The following is a 17,977-nucleotide window of genomic DNA, read 5'->3' on the forward strand; positions in this document are numbered from 1 at the left end:
TAGTTCCAACACTGGTGCGTGTTCTGTATGACCCGTAATTCATTGTAAAATAGCGACAGTAGTGTAGTTATAACGGGCTCACACGCGAACAAGAGGTTGGCCTGCTTGTTTGGCACGGGGGGGGGGGGGGGTGCAGACGCAGAACACCCACCTCCAAACGCGATTAAATACTGTTTAAATTAAAAAGCGAAAAAGCGAAATACTATTATTATTTAGCATGGTTATTAATGACACCAACGACAAACAGTGGTTAACGGTTTTTATTAGTGTTTGCGCTGCCCAGGCAGCAATGGTCTTTAGGAAGTTAATGGATATCATATCCGACATCACCGTCTGTCAGCCTGTCGCTTATTTCTCCCATAACACGCGTTTGCTCGGCTTAGTCCCCTTTTCCACATTTAATGGGGGTGTTTCATTTCCGTATGGTTAATTACGGGCGGTTCTATATGCAAATACTTAAAATCGTGCACGAGCGCGGAGCGGAGCGTAGAACAAATGGCATTTATCAACATGGAGTACTTGCAGGTGTGCGTAGGACCTGTGTACGCACGTGTGATTTCTGTGTGTAGAGACATTCAAAATTCCGTGCGTAGGAACGGAAATAGAACACTTTCTACGCATTGTTGATAAATGAGGGCCCTGGACTCTTTTAAAGCAGGCCTGAAAATCTATCTGTTTAAAGGGGAACTATCTTATAAATGGCCTTTTTCCAATGTTTAGCATTATTTTCTAGCTATATGTGGACTTATATTAATAGGATCTATGTCTCTAATTCTCAATTTGGCGCATTCTTCCAATTCTCATCTCACAATAATATTGTCCCTCACTCAAGTGAGTCATCTGAAATTTAGCTGTGACGTCAGAGGTTTCTGTTCTGCATAATAACACCCGCCCCATCTATGCTTGTAGCCAACTGCCAGCCACCTGTATTACTCATTAAGAGAGACCGCTTGGCCCCTGCACGTCAATGTCTCTCTCTCTCTCTCTCTCTCTCTCTCTCTCTCTCTCTCTCTCTCTCTCTCTCTCTCTCTCTCTCTCTCTCTCTCTCTGTCACTCAAATCGCATTCCGAGTATGGGCGGAGCCCAGCCTCAAAACGGCTTACAATTTTGATGTAGAAAAATGCTGTTTTTGAGTACTTGATTAAAAATACAAAACAATGATTTTTTTTGAAAAAAAATGTACAGATGTGTTCCATAAACTCACGGGAATTGTGTAAAATTGCCCAAATAGTGAAAAAAAATTGTAAAATAGTTCCGCTTTAAAAAGGCCTTTGACTGTTTTTTTCTTGTGCTGTTGTGTCTGTTTATACTATGTTTTTAACTATGTTCTATTTTTATCTTATTTTTATTCTGTATTTTATTTTTTTTACTAATAATATTTTTTTTAGCTCTGTTTTAACCCTGTAGCACTTTGGGATCCCAGCAAACAAAAAGTGCAATACAAACTCAATGTATTATTATTATTTATTATTATTATTATTACTCTGTACTGTGTAACTGTAAGGTTATAACCCCCCCCCCTCCCAGCCCCCCTGCTCTGGTTATACTCTGTACTGTGTAACAGTCACAAATGTGCCTACTATATTTTTGTTATTATATGGATGCAGTTCCATGTCTGGTCACTAAGTGGTGCTCCTTCTTTGTACTTGATTAGCAACAGGTTTAACTTGATTTAACTTGAACCAGTGACTCACCTCACTTCCTGCCTTACCTGGCATCTGACACAGTTTGTTAACTTGTGATCCAGTAACGATGTGTCTTGTGTCTGTGAATCTATCTGTCAATCTACATGTGGAGAGAGTAAAGAGCCATATGACCAGGCATTGTATGGTTATAACTATAAGCATAACATTACTTAGATAAATGGGTACGTACGTGTGATATCCCAACAGCTGATGAGCTCTTTCATGCTAGCTAAGCTATCGTGGTGCAATACTTTGTGTTGCTAACAAGCTACGATCATCGTGTTGTACTCTGTAAGTTACATTAGGGATTCCTTCACAGAGCTCCCCGCTGTTCAGCTTCGACATGCTGTTATGTTTTATCTTTTGTCTAATCTAAGCGTTTGTGCTTTGACCTGTTTCAGCAGGGAGCCCCCCCTATAAGAGTAGAACCAGACTACCAAGACTAACTGTATTTACCGTTCATTCTGCCATTTCAAATGGTTAAACAAATGACTTCCTGACATAAATCAGATTAATCTGTTTACATGAGTTGTTTATGGAACTATTCCGTTCACATTCCTGTTTACATGCAAAGGAGCATAATCCGATTAATGAGAGACTTTAAATTCCAGGAAAACTTTGAGATAGTCATAGCCTCATTAAGGTGTTTACATGTCTAACATGCCGTCTGTAATCAGACAAAAATCGGAGTATTGTCTCAATCTGGGTAATACTGGAATATTGCACTGCGTGTAAACATAGTCAATGTTGGGCTGCAGTCAACGTGATAAGACCCAGTGGTCAACAGTGGACTGATAAGACCCAGTGGTCAACAGAGGACTGATAAGACCCAGTGGTCAACAGAGGATTGATAAGACCCAGTGGTCAACAGAGGACTGATAAGACCCAGTGGTCAACAGAGGATTGATAAGACCCAGTGGTCAACAGAGGACTGATAAGACCCAGTGGTCAATAAACTGATAAGACCCAGTGATCAATAAACTGATAAGACCCAGTGGTCAACAGAGGATTGATAAGACCCAGTGATCAATAAACTGATAAGACCCAGTGGTCAACAGGAGGATTGATAAGACCCAGTGATCAATAAACTGATAAGACCCAGTGGTCAACTGGAGGATTGATAAGACACACTGGTCAACTGGAGGATTGATAAGACCCAGTGGTCAACTGGAGGATTGATAAGACCCAGTGATCAATAAACTGATAAGACCCACTGGTCAACAGGAGGATTGATAAGACCCAGTGATCAATAAACTGATAAGACCCAGTGGTCAACAGAGGATTGATAAGACCCAGTGATCAATAAACTGATAAGACCCAGTGGTCAACAGATGACTGATAAGACCCAGTGGTCAACAGAGGATTGATAAGACCCAGTGGTCAACAGAGGACTGATAAGACCCAGTGGTCAATAAACTGATAAGACCCAGTGATCAATAAACTGATAAGACCCAGTGGTCAACAGAGGATTGATAAGACCCAGTGATCAATAAACTGATAAGACCCAGTGGTCAACAGGAGGATTGATAAGACCCAGTGATCAATAAACTGATAAGACCCAGTGGTCAACAGGAGGATTGATAAGACACACTGGTCAACTGGAGGATTGATAAGACCCAGTGGTCAACTGGAGGATTGATAAGACCCAGTGATCAATAAACTGATAAGACCCACTGGTCAACAGGAGGATTGATAAGACCCAGTGATCAATAAACTGATAAGACCCAGTGGTCAACAGAGGATTGATAAGACCCAGTGATCAATAAACTGATAAGACCCAGTGGTCAACAGATGACTGATAAGACCCAGTGGTCAACAGAGGATTGATAAGACCCAGTGGTCAACAGAGGACTGATAAGACCCAGTGGTCAATAAACTGATAAGACCCAGTGATCAATAAACTGATAAGACCCAGTGGTCAACAGAGGATTGATAAGACCCAGTGATCAATAAACTGATAAGACCCAGTGGTCAACAGGAGGATTGATAAGACCCAGTGATCAATAAACTGATAAGACCCAGTGGTCAACAGGAGGATTGATAAGACACACTGGTCAACTGGAGGATTGATAAGACCCAGTGGTCAACTGGAGGATTGATAAGACCCAGTGATCAATAAACTGATAAGACCCACTGGTCAACAGGAGGATTGATAAGACCCAGTGATCAATAAACTGATAAGACCCAGTGGTCAACAGAGGATTGATAAGACCCAGTGATCAATAAACTGATAAGACCCAGTGGTCAACAGAGGACTGATAAGCCCCAGTAGTCAACAGAGGACTGATAAGACCCAGTGGTCAACAGAGGACTGATAAGACCCAGTGGTCAACAGAGGATTGATAAGACCCAGTGGTCAACAGAGGACTGATAAGACCCAGTGGTCAACAGAGGATTGATAAGACCCAGTGGTCAACAGAGGACTGATAAGACCCAGTGGTCAACAGAGGACTGATAAGACCCAGTGGTCAACAGAAGACTGATAAGACCCAGTGGTCAACAGAGGACTGATAAGACCCAGTGGTCAACAGAGGACTGATAAGACCCAGTGGTAGCCATCAGAAGAAGCCCCTCCATCCAGTGTAGACACTGGTGGGACGGGTCCATGTGTGAAGCTTCAGTGAAGAGCCTGATCGACACCAGATTTTTATCCGACAAGCAGCTGCAAGGGCTGTGTTCAGCAGCTGGTCGTACTGTATTCCACGCCAATAGCTCGCAGTAGCTCGTCCATCATGGCACCGAGCGTTCATCATCACAACATGAGTCCTGGATATCTTCACAGACATCTCATAATTCATAGTTATATTTTTCTATATCCTCGATGCCTCCTTTCAAAGTTAGATGAGATGTATAATAGTGGTGTGGGAAGATAGATGAGATGTATGGTGGTGTGGCAGATACAACCCTGTCACAGCTTTTAGAGTTGCACCTCCTCCTGTCACAGCGTTCACCTCCTCCTTCTGTCACAGCGTTCACCTCCTCCTGTCACAGCGTTCACCTCCTCCTCCTGTCACAGCGTTCACCTCCTCCTTCTGTCACAGCGTTCACCTCCTCCTGTCACAGCGTTCACCTCCTCCTGTCACAGCGTTCACCTCCTCCTTCTGTCACAGCGTTCACCTCCTCCTGTCACAGCGTTCACCTTCTCCTGTCACAGCGTTCACCTCCTCCTTCTGTCACAGCGTTCACCTCCTCCTCTCACAGCGTTCACCTCCTCCTCCTGTCACAGCGTTCACCTCCTCCTGTCACAGCTTTCACCTCCTCCTCCTGTCACAGCGTTCACCTCCTCCTGTCACAGCGTTCACCTCCTCCTGTCACAGCGTTCACCTCCTCCTGTCACAGCTTTCACCTCCTCCTGTCACAGCGGTCACCTCCTCCTGTCACAGCGTTCACCTCCTTCTCGTTCGTCAATTTTTTTGCGTTATTTTTTTTGCGTTCGTTTTTTTGTGTTCTTTTTGCGTTCGTTTTCGTTTTAGTTCGTTAATTTTTTTGCATTATTTTTTTTGCATTCGTTTTTTTGCGTTTTCGTTTTAGTTCGTTCATTTTTTTCGTTCTTTTTTTGCATTCTTTTTTATGCGTTCGTTTTTGTTGCGTTCTTTTTTTGCATTCTTTTTTTTGCGTTAGTTTTCGTTCGTTTTTGTTTTAGTCGTAAATTTTTTTGCATTCTTTTTTTTGCATTCTTTTTTGCGTTCGTTTTTTTTTTTTTATTATTATTATTTTAGTTCGTTTTCATTTTAGTTCGTTCTTTTTTTTGCATTCTTTTTTTTGCATTCTTTTTTTGCATTCTTTTTTTGCGTTCGTTTTTTTTGCATTCGTTTTTTTGTTATTTTTTTTTATTATAGATTTATAACATCTCTGGTGAACAGACACTAGATTTATAACATCACCTCCTGTCACAGCGTTCACCTCCTCCTTCTGTCACAGCATTCACCTCCTCCTCTCACAGCGTTCACCTCCTCCTCTCACAGCGTTCACCTCCTTCTGTCACAGCGTTCACCTCCATCTCGTTTTTTTGCATTTTCGTTTTAGTTCGTTAATTTTTTTGCATTCTTTTTTTGCGTTCTTTTTTTGCGTTCGTTTTCGTTTTAGTTCGTAAATTTTTTTGCATTATTTTTTTTTCATTATTTTTTTTGCGTTCGTTTTTTTGCGTTAGTTTTAGTTCGTTTTCGTTTGTTAATTTTTTTGCATTCTTTTTTTTGCGTTATTTTTTGTGTTCGTTTTTTTGTTATTTTTTTATTATAGATTTATAACATCACTTCCTCCTGTCACAGCGTTCACCTCCTCCTGTCACAGCGTTCACCTCCTCCTCTCACAGCATTCACCTCCTCCTGTCACAGCGTGCATTATTGCATTATTTTTTTTGCATTCGTTTTTTTGCGTTTTCGTTTTAGTTCGTTCATTTTTTTCGTTCTTTTTTTGCATTCTTTTTTTTGCGTTCGTTTTTGTTGCGTTCTTTTTTTGCATTCTTTTTTTTGCGTTCACCTCCTCCTTCTGTCACAGCGTTCACCTCTTCCTCTCACAGCATTCACCTCCATCTCGTTTTTTTGCATTTTCGTTTTAGTTTGTTAATTTTTTTGCGTTCTTTTTTTGCGTTCTTTTTTTGCGTTCGTTTTCGTTTTAGTTCGTAAATTTTTTTGCATTATTTTTTTTTCATTATTTTTTTTGTGTTCGTTTTTTTGCGTTTGTTTTAGTTCGTTTTCGTTTGTTAATTTTTTTGCAATCTTTTTTTTGCGTTATTTTTTGTGTTCGTTTTTTTGTTATTTTTTCCCGTTCGTTTTCGTTTTAGTTCGTTTTCGTTTTAGTTCGTTCTTTTTTTGCATTCTTTTTTTTGCGTTAGTTTTTTTGCGTTCGTTTTTTTGTTATTTTTTTTATTATAGATTTATAACATCACTTCCTCCTGTCACAGCGTTCACCTCCTCCTGTCACAGCGTTCACCTCCTCCTCTCACAGCATTCACCTCCTCCTGTCACAGCGTGCATTATTGCATTATTTTTTTTGCATTCGTTTTTTTGCGTTTTCGTTTTAGTTCGTTCATTTTTTTCGTTCTTTTTTTGCATTCTTTTTTTTGCGTTCGTTTTTGTTGCGTTCTTTTTTTGCATTCTTTTTTTTGCGTTCACCTCCTCCTTCTGTCACAGCGTTCACCTCTTCCTCTCACAGCATTCACCTCCTCCTGTCACAGCGTTCACCTCCTCCTGTCACAGCGTTCACCTCCTCCTGTCACAGCGTTCACCTCCTCCTGTCACAGCGTTCACCTCCTCCTATCACAGCATTCACCTCCTCCTCCTGTCACAGCGTTCACCTCCTCCAGTCACAGCGTTCACCTCCTCCTGTCACAGCGTTCACCTCCTCCTGTCACAGCGTTCACCTCCTTCTGTCACAGCGTTCACCTCCTCCTGTCACAGCGTTCACCTTCTCCTGTCACAGCGTTCACCTCCTCCTCTCACAGCGTTCACCTCCTCCTTCTGTCACAGCGTTCACCTCCTCCTCTCACAGCGTTCACCTCCTCCTCTCACAGCGTTCACCTCCTCCTTCTGTCACAGCGTTCACCTCCTCCTGTCACAGCGTTCACCTCCTCCTCCTGTCACAGCGTTCACCTCCTCCTGTCACAGCGTTCACCTCCTCCTCCTGTCACAGCGTTCACCTCCTCCTGTCACAGCGTTCACCTCCTCCTGTTACAGCGTTCACCTCCTCCTGTCACAGCGGTCACCTCCTTCTCGTTTTTTTGCGTTTTCGTTTTAGTTCGTTCATTTTTTTGCGTACTTTTTTTTGCGTTAGTTTTTGTGTTCTTTTTTTTGCGTTCTTTTTCGTTTTAGTTCGTTTTCGTTTTAGTTCGTAAATTTCTTTGCATTCTTTTTTTTGCATTCTTTTTTTTGCGTTCTTTTTTTTGCATTCTTTTTTTTGCGTTCTTTTTTTTGCGTTCTTTTTTTGCGTTCTTTTTCGTTTTAGTTCGTTCATTTTTTTTGCATTCTTTTTTTTTGTTCTTTTTTTGCGTTAGTTTTTTGCGTTTTCATTTTAGTTTGTTCATTTTTTTGCGTTCTTTTTTTGCATTCTTTTTTTTGCGTTTCGTTTTTGCGTTTCGTTTTTGCGTTTTCGTTTTAGTTCGTTCATTTTTTTGCGTTCATTTTTTTGCGTTATTTTTTTTGCGTTCTTTTTCGTTTTAGTTCGTTTTCGTTTTAGTTCGTTAGTTTTTTTGCATTCTTTTTTTTGCATTCTTTTTTTTGCATTCTTTTTTTCGTTCGTTTTTTTGTTATTTCTTTTGCGTTCGTTTTCGTTTTAGTTCGTTAATTTTTTAGCATTATTTTTTTTGCATTCTTTTTTGTGTCCGTTTTTTGCGTTTTCGTTTTAGTTCGTTAATTTTTTTGCGTTCGTTTTTTTGCGTTCTTTTTCGTTTTAGTTCGTTTTAGTTCGTACATTTTTTAGCATTCTTTTTTTTGCGTTCTTTTTTTGCGTTCGTTTTTTGTTATTTTTTTTGCGTTCATTTTCATTTTAGTTCGTTTTCGTTTTAGTTCGTAAATTTTTTTGCGTTGTTTTTTTTGCATTCTTTTTTTGCGTTTGTTTTTTGCGTTTTAGTTTGTTTATCTTTTTGCGTTCTTTTTTTGCATTATTTTTTTTGCTTTAATTTGTTTGCGTTTCCGTTTTAGTTCGTTCATTTTTTTGCATTCTTTTTTTTGTTCTTTTTTTTATTATAGATTTATAACATCACCTCCTCCTGTCACAGCGTTCACCTCCTCCTGTCACAGCGTTCACCTCCTCCTGTCACAGCGTTCACCTCCTCCTGTCACAGCGTTCACCTCCTCCTGTCACAGCGTTCACCTCCTCCTCTCACAGAGTTCACCTCCTCCTCCTGTCACAGCGTTCACCTCCTCCTCCTGTCACAGCGTTCACCTCCTCCTTCTGTCACAGCGTTCACCTCCTCCTGTCACAGCGTTCACCTGCTCCTCTCACAGCGTTCACCTCCTCCTTCTGTCACAGCGTTCACCTCCTCCTGTCACAGCGTTCACCTCCTCCTCCTGTCACAGCGTTCACCTCCTCCTGTCACAGCGTTCACCTCCTCCTGTCACAGCGTTCACCTCCTCCTGTCACAGCGTTCACCTCCTTCTGTCACAGCGTTCACCTCCTCCTTCTGTCACAGCGTTCACCTCCTCCTGTCACAGCGTTCACCTCCTCCTGTCACAGCGTTCACCTCCTCCTGTCACAGCGTTCACCTCCTCCTGTCACAGCGTTCACCTCCTCCTGTCACAGCGTTCACCTCCTCCTCCTGTCACAGCGTTCACCTCCTCCTGTCACAGCGTTCACCTCCTCCTCTCACAGCGTTCACCTCCTCCTCCTGTCACAGCGTTCACCTCCTCCTGTCACAGCGTTCACCTCCTCCTTCTGTCACAGCGTTCACCTCCTCCTCTCACAGCGTTCACCTCCTCCTCCTGTCACAGCGTTCGCCATCTAATGTCACAGTGTTCACCTCCTCCTGTCACAGCGTTCACCTCCTCCTCCTCTCACAGCGTTCACCTCCTCCTCCTCTCACAGCGTTCACCTCCTCCTCCTCTCACAGCGTTCACCTCCTCCTCCTGTCACAGCGTTCACCTCCTCCTGTCACAGCGTTCACCATCTAATGTCACAGCGTTCACCTCCTCCTGTCACAGCGTTCACCTCCTCCTTCTGTCACAGCGTCCACCTCCTCCTTCTGTCACAGCGTTCACCTCCTTCTCGTTCGTTCTTTTTTGCGTTAGTTTTTTTGTGTTCTTTTTTTTGCGTTCTTTTTTTTTGCGTTCGTTTTAGTCCGTTTTCGTTTTAGTTCGTTATTTTTTTTGCATTCTTTTTTTGCGTTCGTTTTTTTGCGTTTTAGTTTTAGTTCGTTCATTTTTTTGCGTTCTTTTTTTTGCGTTCGTTTTTTGCGTTCGTTTTCGTTTTCGTTTGTTTTTGTTTTTGTTCGTAAATTTGTTTGCATTCTTTCTTTGCATTCTTTTTTTGCATTCGTTTTTTTGTTATTTTTTTTTCGTTTGTTTTCGTTTTAGTTTTTTAAATTTTTTTGCATTCTTTTTTTTGCGTTAGTTTTTTTGCGTTTTAGTTTTAGTTCGTTCATTTTTTTGCATTCTTTTTTTTGCGTTCGTTTTTTGCGTTCGTTTTCGTTTTCGTTTGTTTTTGTTTTTGTTCGTAAATTTGTTTGCATTCTTTCTTTGCATTCTTTTTTTGCATTCGTTTTTTTGTTATTTTTCTTTCGTTCGTTTTCGTTTTAGTTCGTTCTTTTTTTTGTATTCTTTTTTTTTATTTTTTTTTGCATTCGTTTTTTTGCGTTCGTTTTTTGTTCTTTTTTTTATTATAGATTTATAACATCTCTGGTGAACAGACACTAGATTTATAACATCACCTCCTCCTGTCACAGCGTTCACCTCCTCCTCCTGTCACAGCGTTCACCTCCTCCTTCTGTCACAGCGTTCACCTCCTCCTGTCACAGCGTTCACCTCCTCCTGTCACAGCGTTCACCTCCTCCTGTCACAGCGTTCACCTCCTCCTCTCACAGCGTTCACCTCCTCCTGTCACAGCGTTCACCTCCTCCTGTCACAGCGTTCACCTCCTCCTCCTGTCACAGCGTTCACCTCCTCCTCCTGTCACAGCGTTCACCTCCTCCTTCTGTCACAGCGTTCACCTCCTCCTGTCACAGCGTTCACCTCCTCCTCTCACAGCGTTCACCTCCTCCTTCTGTCACAGCGTTCACCTCCTCCTGTCACAGCGTTCACCTCCTCCTCCTGTCACAGCGTTCACCTCCTCCTGTCACAGCGTTCACCTCCCCCTGTCACAGCGTTCACCTCCTCCTCCTGTCACAGCGTTCACCTCCTCCTTCTGTCACAGCGTTCACCTCCTCCTGTCACAGCGTTCACCTCCTCCTCCTCTCACAGCGTTCACCTCCTCCTGTCACAGCGTTCACCTCCTCCTCCTGTCACAGCGTTCACCTCCTCCTTCTGTCACAGCATTCACCTCCTCCTGTCACAGCGTTCACCTCCTCCTGTCACAGCGTTCACCTCCTCCTGTCACAGCGTTCACCTCCTCCTGTCACAGCGTTCACCTCCTCCTGTCACAGCGTTCACCTCCTCCTCCTGTCACAGCGTTCACCTCCCCCTCCTGTCACAGCGTTCACCTCCTCCTGTCACAGCGTTCACCTCCTCCTCCTGTCACAGCGTTCACCTCCCCCTCCTGTCACAGCGTTCACCTCCTCCTTCTGTCACAGCGTTCACCTCCTTCTCGTTCGTAAATTTTTTTTTTGCGTTCTTTTTTTTTGTGTTCTTTTTTTTAGTTTGTTTTTGTTCGTTTTCGTTCGTTAATTATTTTGCATTCTTTTTTTTGCGTTGGTTTTTTTGTTATTTTTTTTGCTTAGTTTTCGTTTTAGTTCGTAATTTTTTTTGCATTCTTTTTTTGCGTTTTCGTTTTAGTTTGTTCATTTTTTGCGTTCTTTTTTTGCGTTCTTTTTTTGCATTCTTTTTTTTGTGTTCTTTTTTTTGCATTCTTTTTTCATTTTAGTTCGTTTTCGTTTTCGTTCGTTCTTTTTTTTATTATAGATTTATAACATCTCACCTCCTCCTGTCACAGCGTTCACCTCATTCTCGTTCGTTAATTTTTTTGCGTTCGTTTTTTTGTGTTCTTTTTTTTGCATTCTTTTTTTGCATTCTTTTTTTTGCGTTTTCGTTTTTTTGCATTCTTTTTTTTGCATTCTTTTTTTTGCGTTCGTTTTAGTTTTAGTTCGTTTTAGTTTTAGTTCGTAATTTATTTTGCATTCTTTTTTTTGCATTCTTTTTTTGCATTCGTTTTTTTGTTATTTTTTTTTCTCGTTCGTTTTCATTTTAGTTTGTTTTTGTTCGTTCTTTTTTTTCATTCTTTTTTTTGCGTTCTTTTTTTGCGTTCGTTTTTTTGCGTTCGTTTTTTTGTTATTTTTTTTATTATAGATTTATAACATCACCTCCTCCTGTCACAGCGTTCACCTCCTCCTGTCACAGCGTTCACCTCCTCCTGTCACAGCTCTTAAAGTGTCGTGTGAAGGACAAACAGAGCAGCGTGTCGCCACATTAATGCTTCGTGTTTCTCATCAGATTAGATCAAGTCCAGAGGAACCGTATTAATAAAGCAGACTATATCTCTTATTATATTATAAACCAATACCAACTCCTTTGATATATATTTTCATGAAATAGGCTGTTGTTTACAACTTCAGACTGATAATCATGGCTGGCACATGCCTCTACTACTGGGATTAGGTTGTGTGGCACATGCCTCTACTACTGGGATTAGGTTGTGTGGCACATGCCTCTACTACTGGGATTAGGTTGTGTGGCACATGCCTCTACTACTGGGATTAGGTTGTGTGGCACATGCCTCTACTACTGGGATTAGGTTGTGTGGCACATGCCTCTACTACTGGGATTAGGTTGTGTGGCACATGCCTCTACTACTGGGATTAGGTTGTGTGGCACATGCCTCTACTACTGGGATTAGGTTGTGTGGCACATGCCTCTACTACTGGGATTAGGTTGTGTGGCACATGCCTCTACTACTGGGATTAGGTTGTGTGGCACATGCCTCTACTACTGGGATTAGATTGTGTGCCAGAAGGACCAGATTGAAAAAAACATGTCACATCCAGATCCTTTTACAGCGTATAGGCGTGGAATTATTTGTTTCTTCAAGTCAAGTCAAGTCAAGAGTTTTAATTGTCACGGCATACAGGTATACAATGAAATGCGGGTGGTCTTGCCCTCAGGTGAGCAGCAGCGTCAAGTAGTACAAAAGAAGGGTAATGATATTACACACTACTACCAGAGTAATGATATTACACACTACTACCAGAGTAGCTACCATTTACTAGGTATGGTATGATGTCATCATGTCATTTGAACATGAGCACCAGTTACTGTAGAATCTTCAAGATCAGGTCAATACATGATGTTCTGTGCTGAATGCTCTCGCCCTCTCTCCCCCCCCCTCTCTCTCCCCCCCCTCTCTCTCCCCCTCTCTCTCTCCCCCTCTCTCTCTTGTCTCTCTCTCTCTCTCCCCCTACCCCCCCCCTCTCTCTCTCTCTCTCTCTCTCTCTCTCTCTCTCTCTCTCTCTCTGCCAGAGAGCTGTGTGTTGGCTCCAGTCGGAGAGTGGAGTGAGTGGATTTCCTGTATGCGTGACGGCGCCACCTGTGGCTTCAGATGGGGCAGACAGACCAGGACACGTGGAGGGCTGTCCGTCAGGACGCCTGAAGAGAAAGAGAACTTTCCCTGTCCGTCTCATCATGAGACACGGAGGTGCAATATGACGAAGAGATGCCCCAAAGGTGAGTGAGAGAGAGAGAGACCTTGGTTGGTCTCACCAGTATGTCCTTGCATGGACGATATATCGGCCACCGATATGGTAATTTACACATCGGTATCGTTCCGATGTCAAAATATAATATCGGCCGCCAATATAATACCAATACTTTTGGCTTAAATTTTTTTCTTTTTTACTTTTAAAGTTTTTAACTCTAAGAATACAGTGACTTGGTCTCAAGTGAGTTAGATGTCTATTGAGAATACTCAGGGTTGGCTTATCCATAGTGTGAATTCAGGACACACTTGTATCCTTTATAAAAATTTATTTTTATTTAAATATTTATTTTTATTTAACATGTTTTGGTCTTAAATTGTTAAATTGTTTCTGAAAATAAATTACAAAAGTAAAAAAAAATAAAAAATGTTTTGGAAAATACAGTAGCTCTTTATTTGATTATCATAAAAAAGTGTTTTCTATACAGAGATATCGACAGAACAGCAATATTAATATCGGTTATCGGTATCGGCCATAATCTTCACATTGGTGCAGCACTATAGGCACACAGCATCCCACTAACACGGCTCTGGCCCTGCCTTGGTATATGGTTGTATTCTGTTATATTTTTATGGTGTTAATTACTCATGTATTATATTATCTCTTCAACATTTGTGGTCGTCTGCCTTTACTGAATTGTGTTTTTAAAGCTGTATTTCTTTAGTTTAGCAAAAACAGAAATGTAACAGTAATAATAATAAACACTGTAACACCCACACCTCTCGTTAAAATGCACACCCTGTCCCCTGGTGGACACTTTTTAAATATTATATTTTGAGAATACACACTATATTGATTAGAGTTATATATTCATGTAGAGAAAGGTCTGAGCTATTTAACCATGTAAAGGTGTGGGCTCTACATAGAAAAACATTTTCAACAAATTCACATGTTTCCCTTTGAAACTTGATTTGGGTTAACTCCGTCAGACACACAAAAAAGTATATAATTCTAATTATTCCAGTCCAACAAGAATCTAAAGTTCTGAAGTATGTTGTAATAGTGTTTAGTTACTCTGGTATGCAATAAAATATAATATATAAACCTCAGGTGTAATTTCACACTATTCTGAAAACCCAGAGTTAGAAATATTTGCATTTTCAAACTTTGTTTTTAATTTTGATATGATAAAAAAAAGATCATTAAGTAAATAAGACACAAGAGGATGACGATCTAACGCTCCTTTATTACTTAAACAACATAAACTGAAGAAAGAATTAGTATTGTCCCCAAAATTAACAAAAATAAACATCTGACAGTGTTGACAAAGATCTGACGGTGTTGACGAGAAACTGACGGAGTTGACAAAATTGGATTTGCATCTACATTTACATTTACATTTAGTCATTTAGCTGACGCTTTTATCCAAAGCGACTTACAAGTTCTGTACGACAAGCCATCAGGAAGGGCACAACTCTATCAGCTGAGCAACAATGTTCATCAAAGTGTTGAGTGCTACAGTGTAGGTTAGTTTATTAGGACAAGTGCATGATAGTACGGTTAGTTAGGGTTAGATATTTTTTATTTATTTTTTTTAATTCAGATAATGGTTGAAGAAGTGCGTCTTTAGTCGACGGCGAAAGATTGGACGTGATTCGGCTGTCCTAACTGGGGTGGGTAGTTCATTCCACCATTGCGGGGCAAGGACTGAGAATAGGCGACTTCTCTTTGATGACCCTCCCGGAGCTTGGATAGGAGTAGGTCTGAGGCGGCCAGAAGATGCAGAGCGTAGGGGTCTTGAGGGTGTGTAGTTAGAGACCATTGACCGGAGGTAGGCGGGAGCGGTTCCCTTTGCCACACGGTATGCTAGGTCGAGGGCCTTGAAGCGGATTCGTGCAGCAATGGGGAGCCAGTGCAGGTTCCTAAGAAGTGGGGTGACATGGGCCGACTTCGGTAGGTTTGAGATCAGGCGGGCCGCTGCGTTCTGAATGAGTTGAAGAGGCTTAGTGGCAGTGGCCGGGAGGCCAGCAAGCAGTGCGTTGCAGTAGTCGAGGCGGGAGATGACTGTTGATTGGACGAGGAGTTGGGTGGCTTCTTTTGTCAGGAAGGGGCGGATCCTTCTGACGTTGCTCAGGAGGAATCGGCAGGTTCTGGTCGTCGCTGCAATGTGAGCAGAGAAGTTCAACTGGTCGTCGAGGACAACACCAAGGTTCTTGGCGGTCGGGGACGCAGTCACAGCTGCATTCTCGACTGTGATTGAAAGGTCGGTTAGGGGGGAGGATTTGGCCGGCAGGTGGAGCAATTCTGTTTTGCTTAGGTTCAGTTTGAGGTGGTTGGTCGTCATCCAGGCGGAGATGTCGGACAGACAGGCCGAGATCCGCTCAGAGACGTGGATATCTGAGGGAGGGAAGGAGAGGAAGAGTTGAGTATCGTCGGCATAACAATGGTAGGAGAAGCCATGAGACGTGATAATGTTACCCAGTGATTTAGTGTAGAGGGAGAAGAGAAGGGGTCCTAAAACCGAGCCCTGGGGGACACCCGTCCGCAGGGGGCGGGTGGCCGACAGGGTCCCTCTCCATGACACTTGGTAGGAGCGGTCATTGAGGTATGATGACAGCCATGTCAGCGCAGAGCCAGCCACTCCCATTCCTGCGAGGGCCGCAAGGGGGATCTGGTTGTTGACTGTGTCGAAGGCTGCAGATAGATCTAGGAGAATCAGGACAGAGGATAGGCCTTTCGCTTTTGCTAAGTGAAGTGCCTCTGTGACCGCAATGAGGGCTGTGTCTGTGGAGTGACCAGTCCTGAAGCCTGACTGATTAGGGTCTAGGAGGTCATTCTGTAAGAGATAAGCAGTAATACAGCACGTTCAAGTGTTTTAGAAAGGAAGGAGAGAAGAGAGACAGGACGGTAGTTGCCTATGACGGTAGGGTTCAGGGTTGGTTTTTTTATGAGCGGCGTGACTCTGGCTTGTTTTAGGGAGGTGGGGACCACCCCCGAGTTGAGTGAGGAGTTGATGGTTGCCGTTAGGAATGGGAGGATGTCTGGTGCTATGGTCTGGAGGAGTGGGGAGGGTAGCTGGTCCAGCTGGCAAGTAGTCGGACGGTTCGACGTTACCAGTGTCAGGGTCTCTGCTTCTGTAATGGGAGAGAAAGATGACAGAGTGAAGGATGAGGTTCTCGATTCAGCATTTGGAATGGGTGGGGGTTGGGAGAAGGAGCTGCTGATAAATTTTTTAAACAGATGGAAGTGACAATAATAAGAACTAATAACTCCTTGTCTTATACTGAACATTTTGTTAACTCAATTGTAATAAACAACAAACTTTACATACACTGTTTCCAACTATTACAAAATGCACCGTTTCCAACAACAAAAACAGTAATGGAGACCAGGACCCCTTCTTCTCGTCCCTGTTTTCATCTACCTCTTCTACACCACTTCCTGATCTCCACTTTCTCACTCACTTCTCCTCTTCCTTTCCTTCTGCATTTCTGATTAGTTTCACTATGATGTCTTGAACTGGGCAGAAACAGACATCCTTCTTGCCACATTTGGGCTGAACCTTTTCTGTTGGACCATGGGGATGCAGAAATTCCACTTTCACATCTTGTTGCTCAGTATCCACATCGATGGTCTTGGCTAGCCACCAGTGGTCATCATATACTACTGCTAACTAGTCTCCATTACTAAGGCTGCTAACAGTCGTTACTGTCACCGTACCCTCAGGACCTTTCAAAGGTTCTTCGTCCAACTCCTCCATACCCTCTTCCATCTCCATACCCTCTTCCATCTCATTTTCAATCTCCTCCCACAACATGGCCAGAGGTCTCTTCTTCCTTGCCCTCCGTGTATCACTTTGCTGTTCTCCTGGGTTGCCATGGTAATAGGAGGTAGCTGGGCAGAAGCACTGGCAATCCAACATCTCGCTGCAAAAGCAGGATAGTTGTCTCAACTTGTCTGTGGTGGATCCTGTCCTTATGTGCGATGATCTGGTGTATTTGTCTTGTTGAGGGAACCGGTTTGAGAGGATTCATGAGAAGTGTGTCGTATCTTTGCATGTCTTCTTTCACAATGTGATACAGTTGAACACCATTCAGACTGTTTGAGACCTTTTTGAAGAATATGTGTCCATCCGTCACATCATTTCCTCTCAGGACCAGGTTGTCAGCTGTTCTTTTTACTGTTCCGCCAATGCCGTCTGGTGCGCCCTTTCCATGAGAAGTGGGGAAGAAGTTCCACGTTGTCCTTTCAAACCCCAGTGTAGGTGGGATACCAGACAAAAGAAAAAACGTGTTCTTGTTCTTGTTTGTTCTTGTTTACTTGGACCATCAGACCAAAAGTGCACGGTGGTAACCTGTGGATATTTTGTCTTGATATCTTTTAGGACTGGATCCATTTGTGTCCAGATTGCCGCAGCATCCTGTCTCTTTGACTCTGACAGTGTCAAAAACCCTGCCTTTCCACCCTTAGTGTAATACATTCCGGTATGGAGTGTTATCTGTGGCAGATTTTGTCCGAAATGGCAGGCCTGAACTTCAGCTTTATATTTGAATTTCCAGGATTCTGAAAAGTCAACATGGACGATTGCTGTACTTTCATCACAGGACTCAATTGTGTTGCTGTATTCTTTTGACTGGTTTCGCACTGAACACACATGTGTTGTGGTTTCCTTTCTGAGTTTTTGCTCATATAGTTTGATGAGCTCTGAAAGGCTGCCTCTGTGTTCGACTCCATTGTGTGTGTCTTCTTGAACTCTCTCCCACTGCCTCCATTGAACATCGATTTTGTCTTGCTCTTGGGTTGTAACTGTACCTTTGTTTAGACATTGTGAGCAGGCGCAAAGAAGGCAGGCCTCACTTGCTGGAGAGCAACAAACTAATTGAAAACTGTCATCCAGTTTGTTTGACTTCACAACACCAGACATTTTAAGGACCTTGAGCATTAAGCATGCATTTTCATGTATTTGACAGACATGTCTTCCGATCAGATGCTTTTGGTGCTGTGACATAGAAGGGCC

General features: G+C 42.6%; 2 protein-coding genes across 2 annotated transcripts in view; one reads left to right on the plus strand and one right to left on the minus strand.

Moving 5' to 3' along the window:
• LOC311231231 (histone H3.2) overlaps positions 1 to 17,977 on the minus strand; it is a gene marked incomplete at its 3' end in the record, with an annotated part of 410,556 nt that overhangs the window by 304,684 nt on the left and 87,895 nt on the right. The window lies entirely within an intron of this gene.
• The window catches only part of rspo4 (R-spondin 4), a gene marked incomplete at both ends in the record, with an annotated part of 101,227 nt that overhangs the window by 61,520 nt on the left and 21,730 nt on the right, over positions 1 to 17,977 (plus strand). The window contains one exon of the mRNA XM_084315934.1: positions 12,785 to 12,988. Within this exon, the coding sequence (XP_084172060.1) occupies positions 12,785 to 12,988 (204 nt within the window). The remainder of the gene's footprint in view (positions 1 to 12,784; positions 12,989 to 17,977) is intronic.

Source organism: Notolepis coatsorum (assembly GCF_963971535.1).
Source record: "Notolepis coatsorum genome assembly, chromosome: 6".
Lineage (NCBI taxonomy): Eukaryota > Metazoa > Chordata > Actinopteri > Aulopiformes > Paralepididae > Notolepis > Notolepis coatsorum.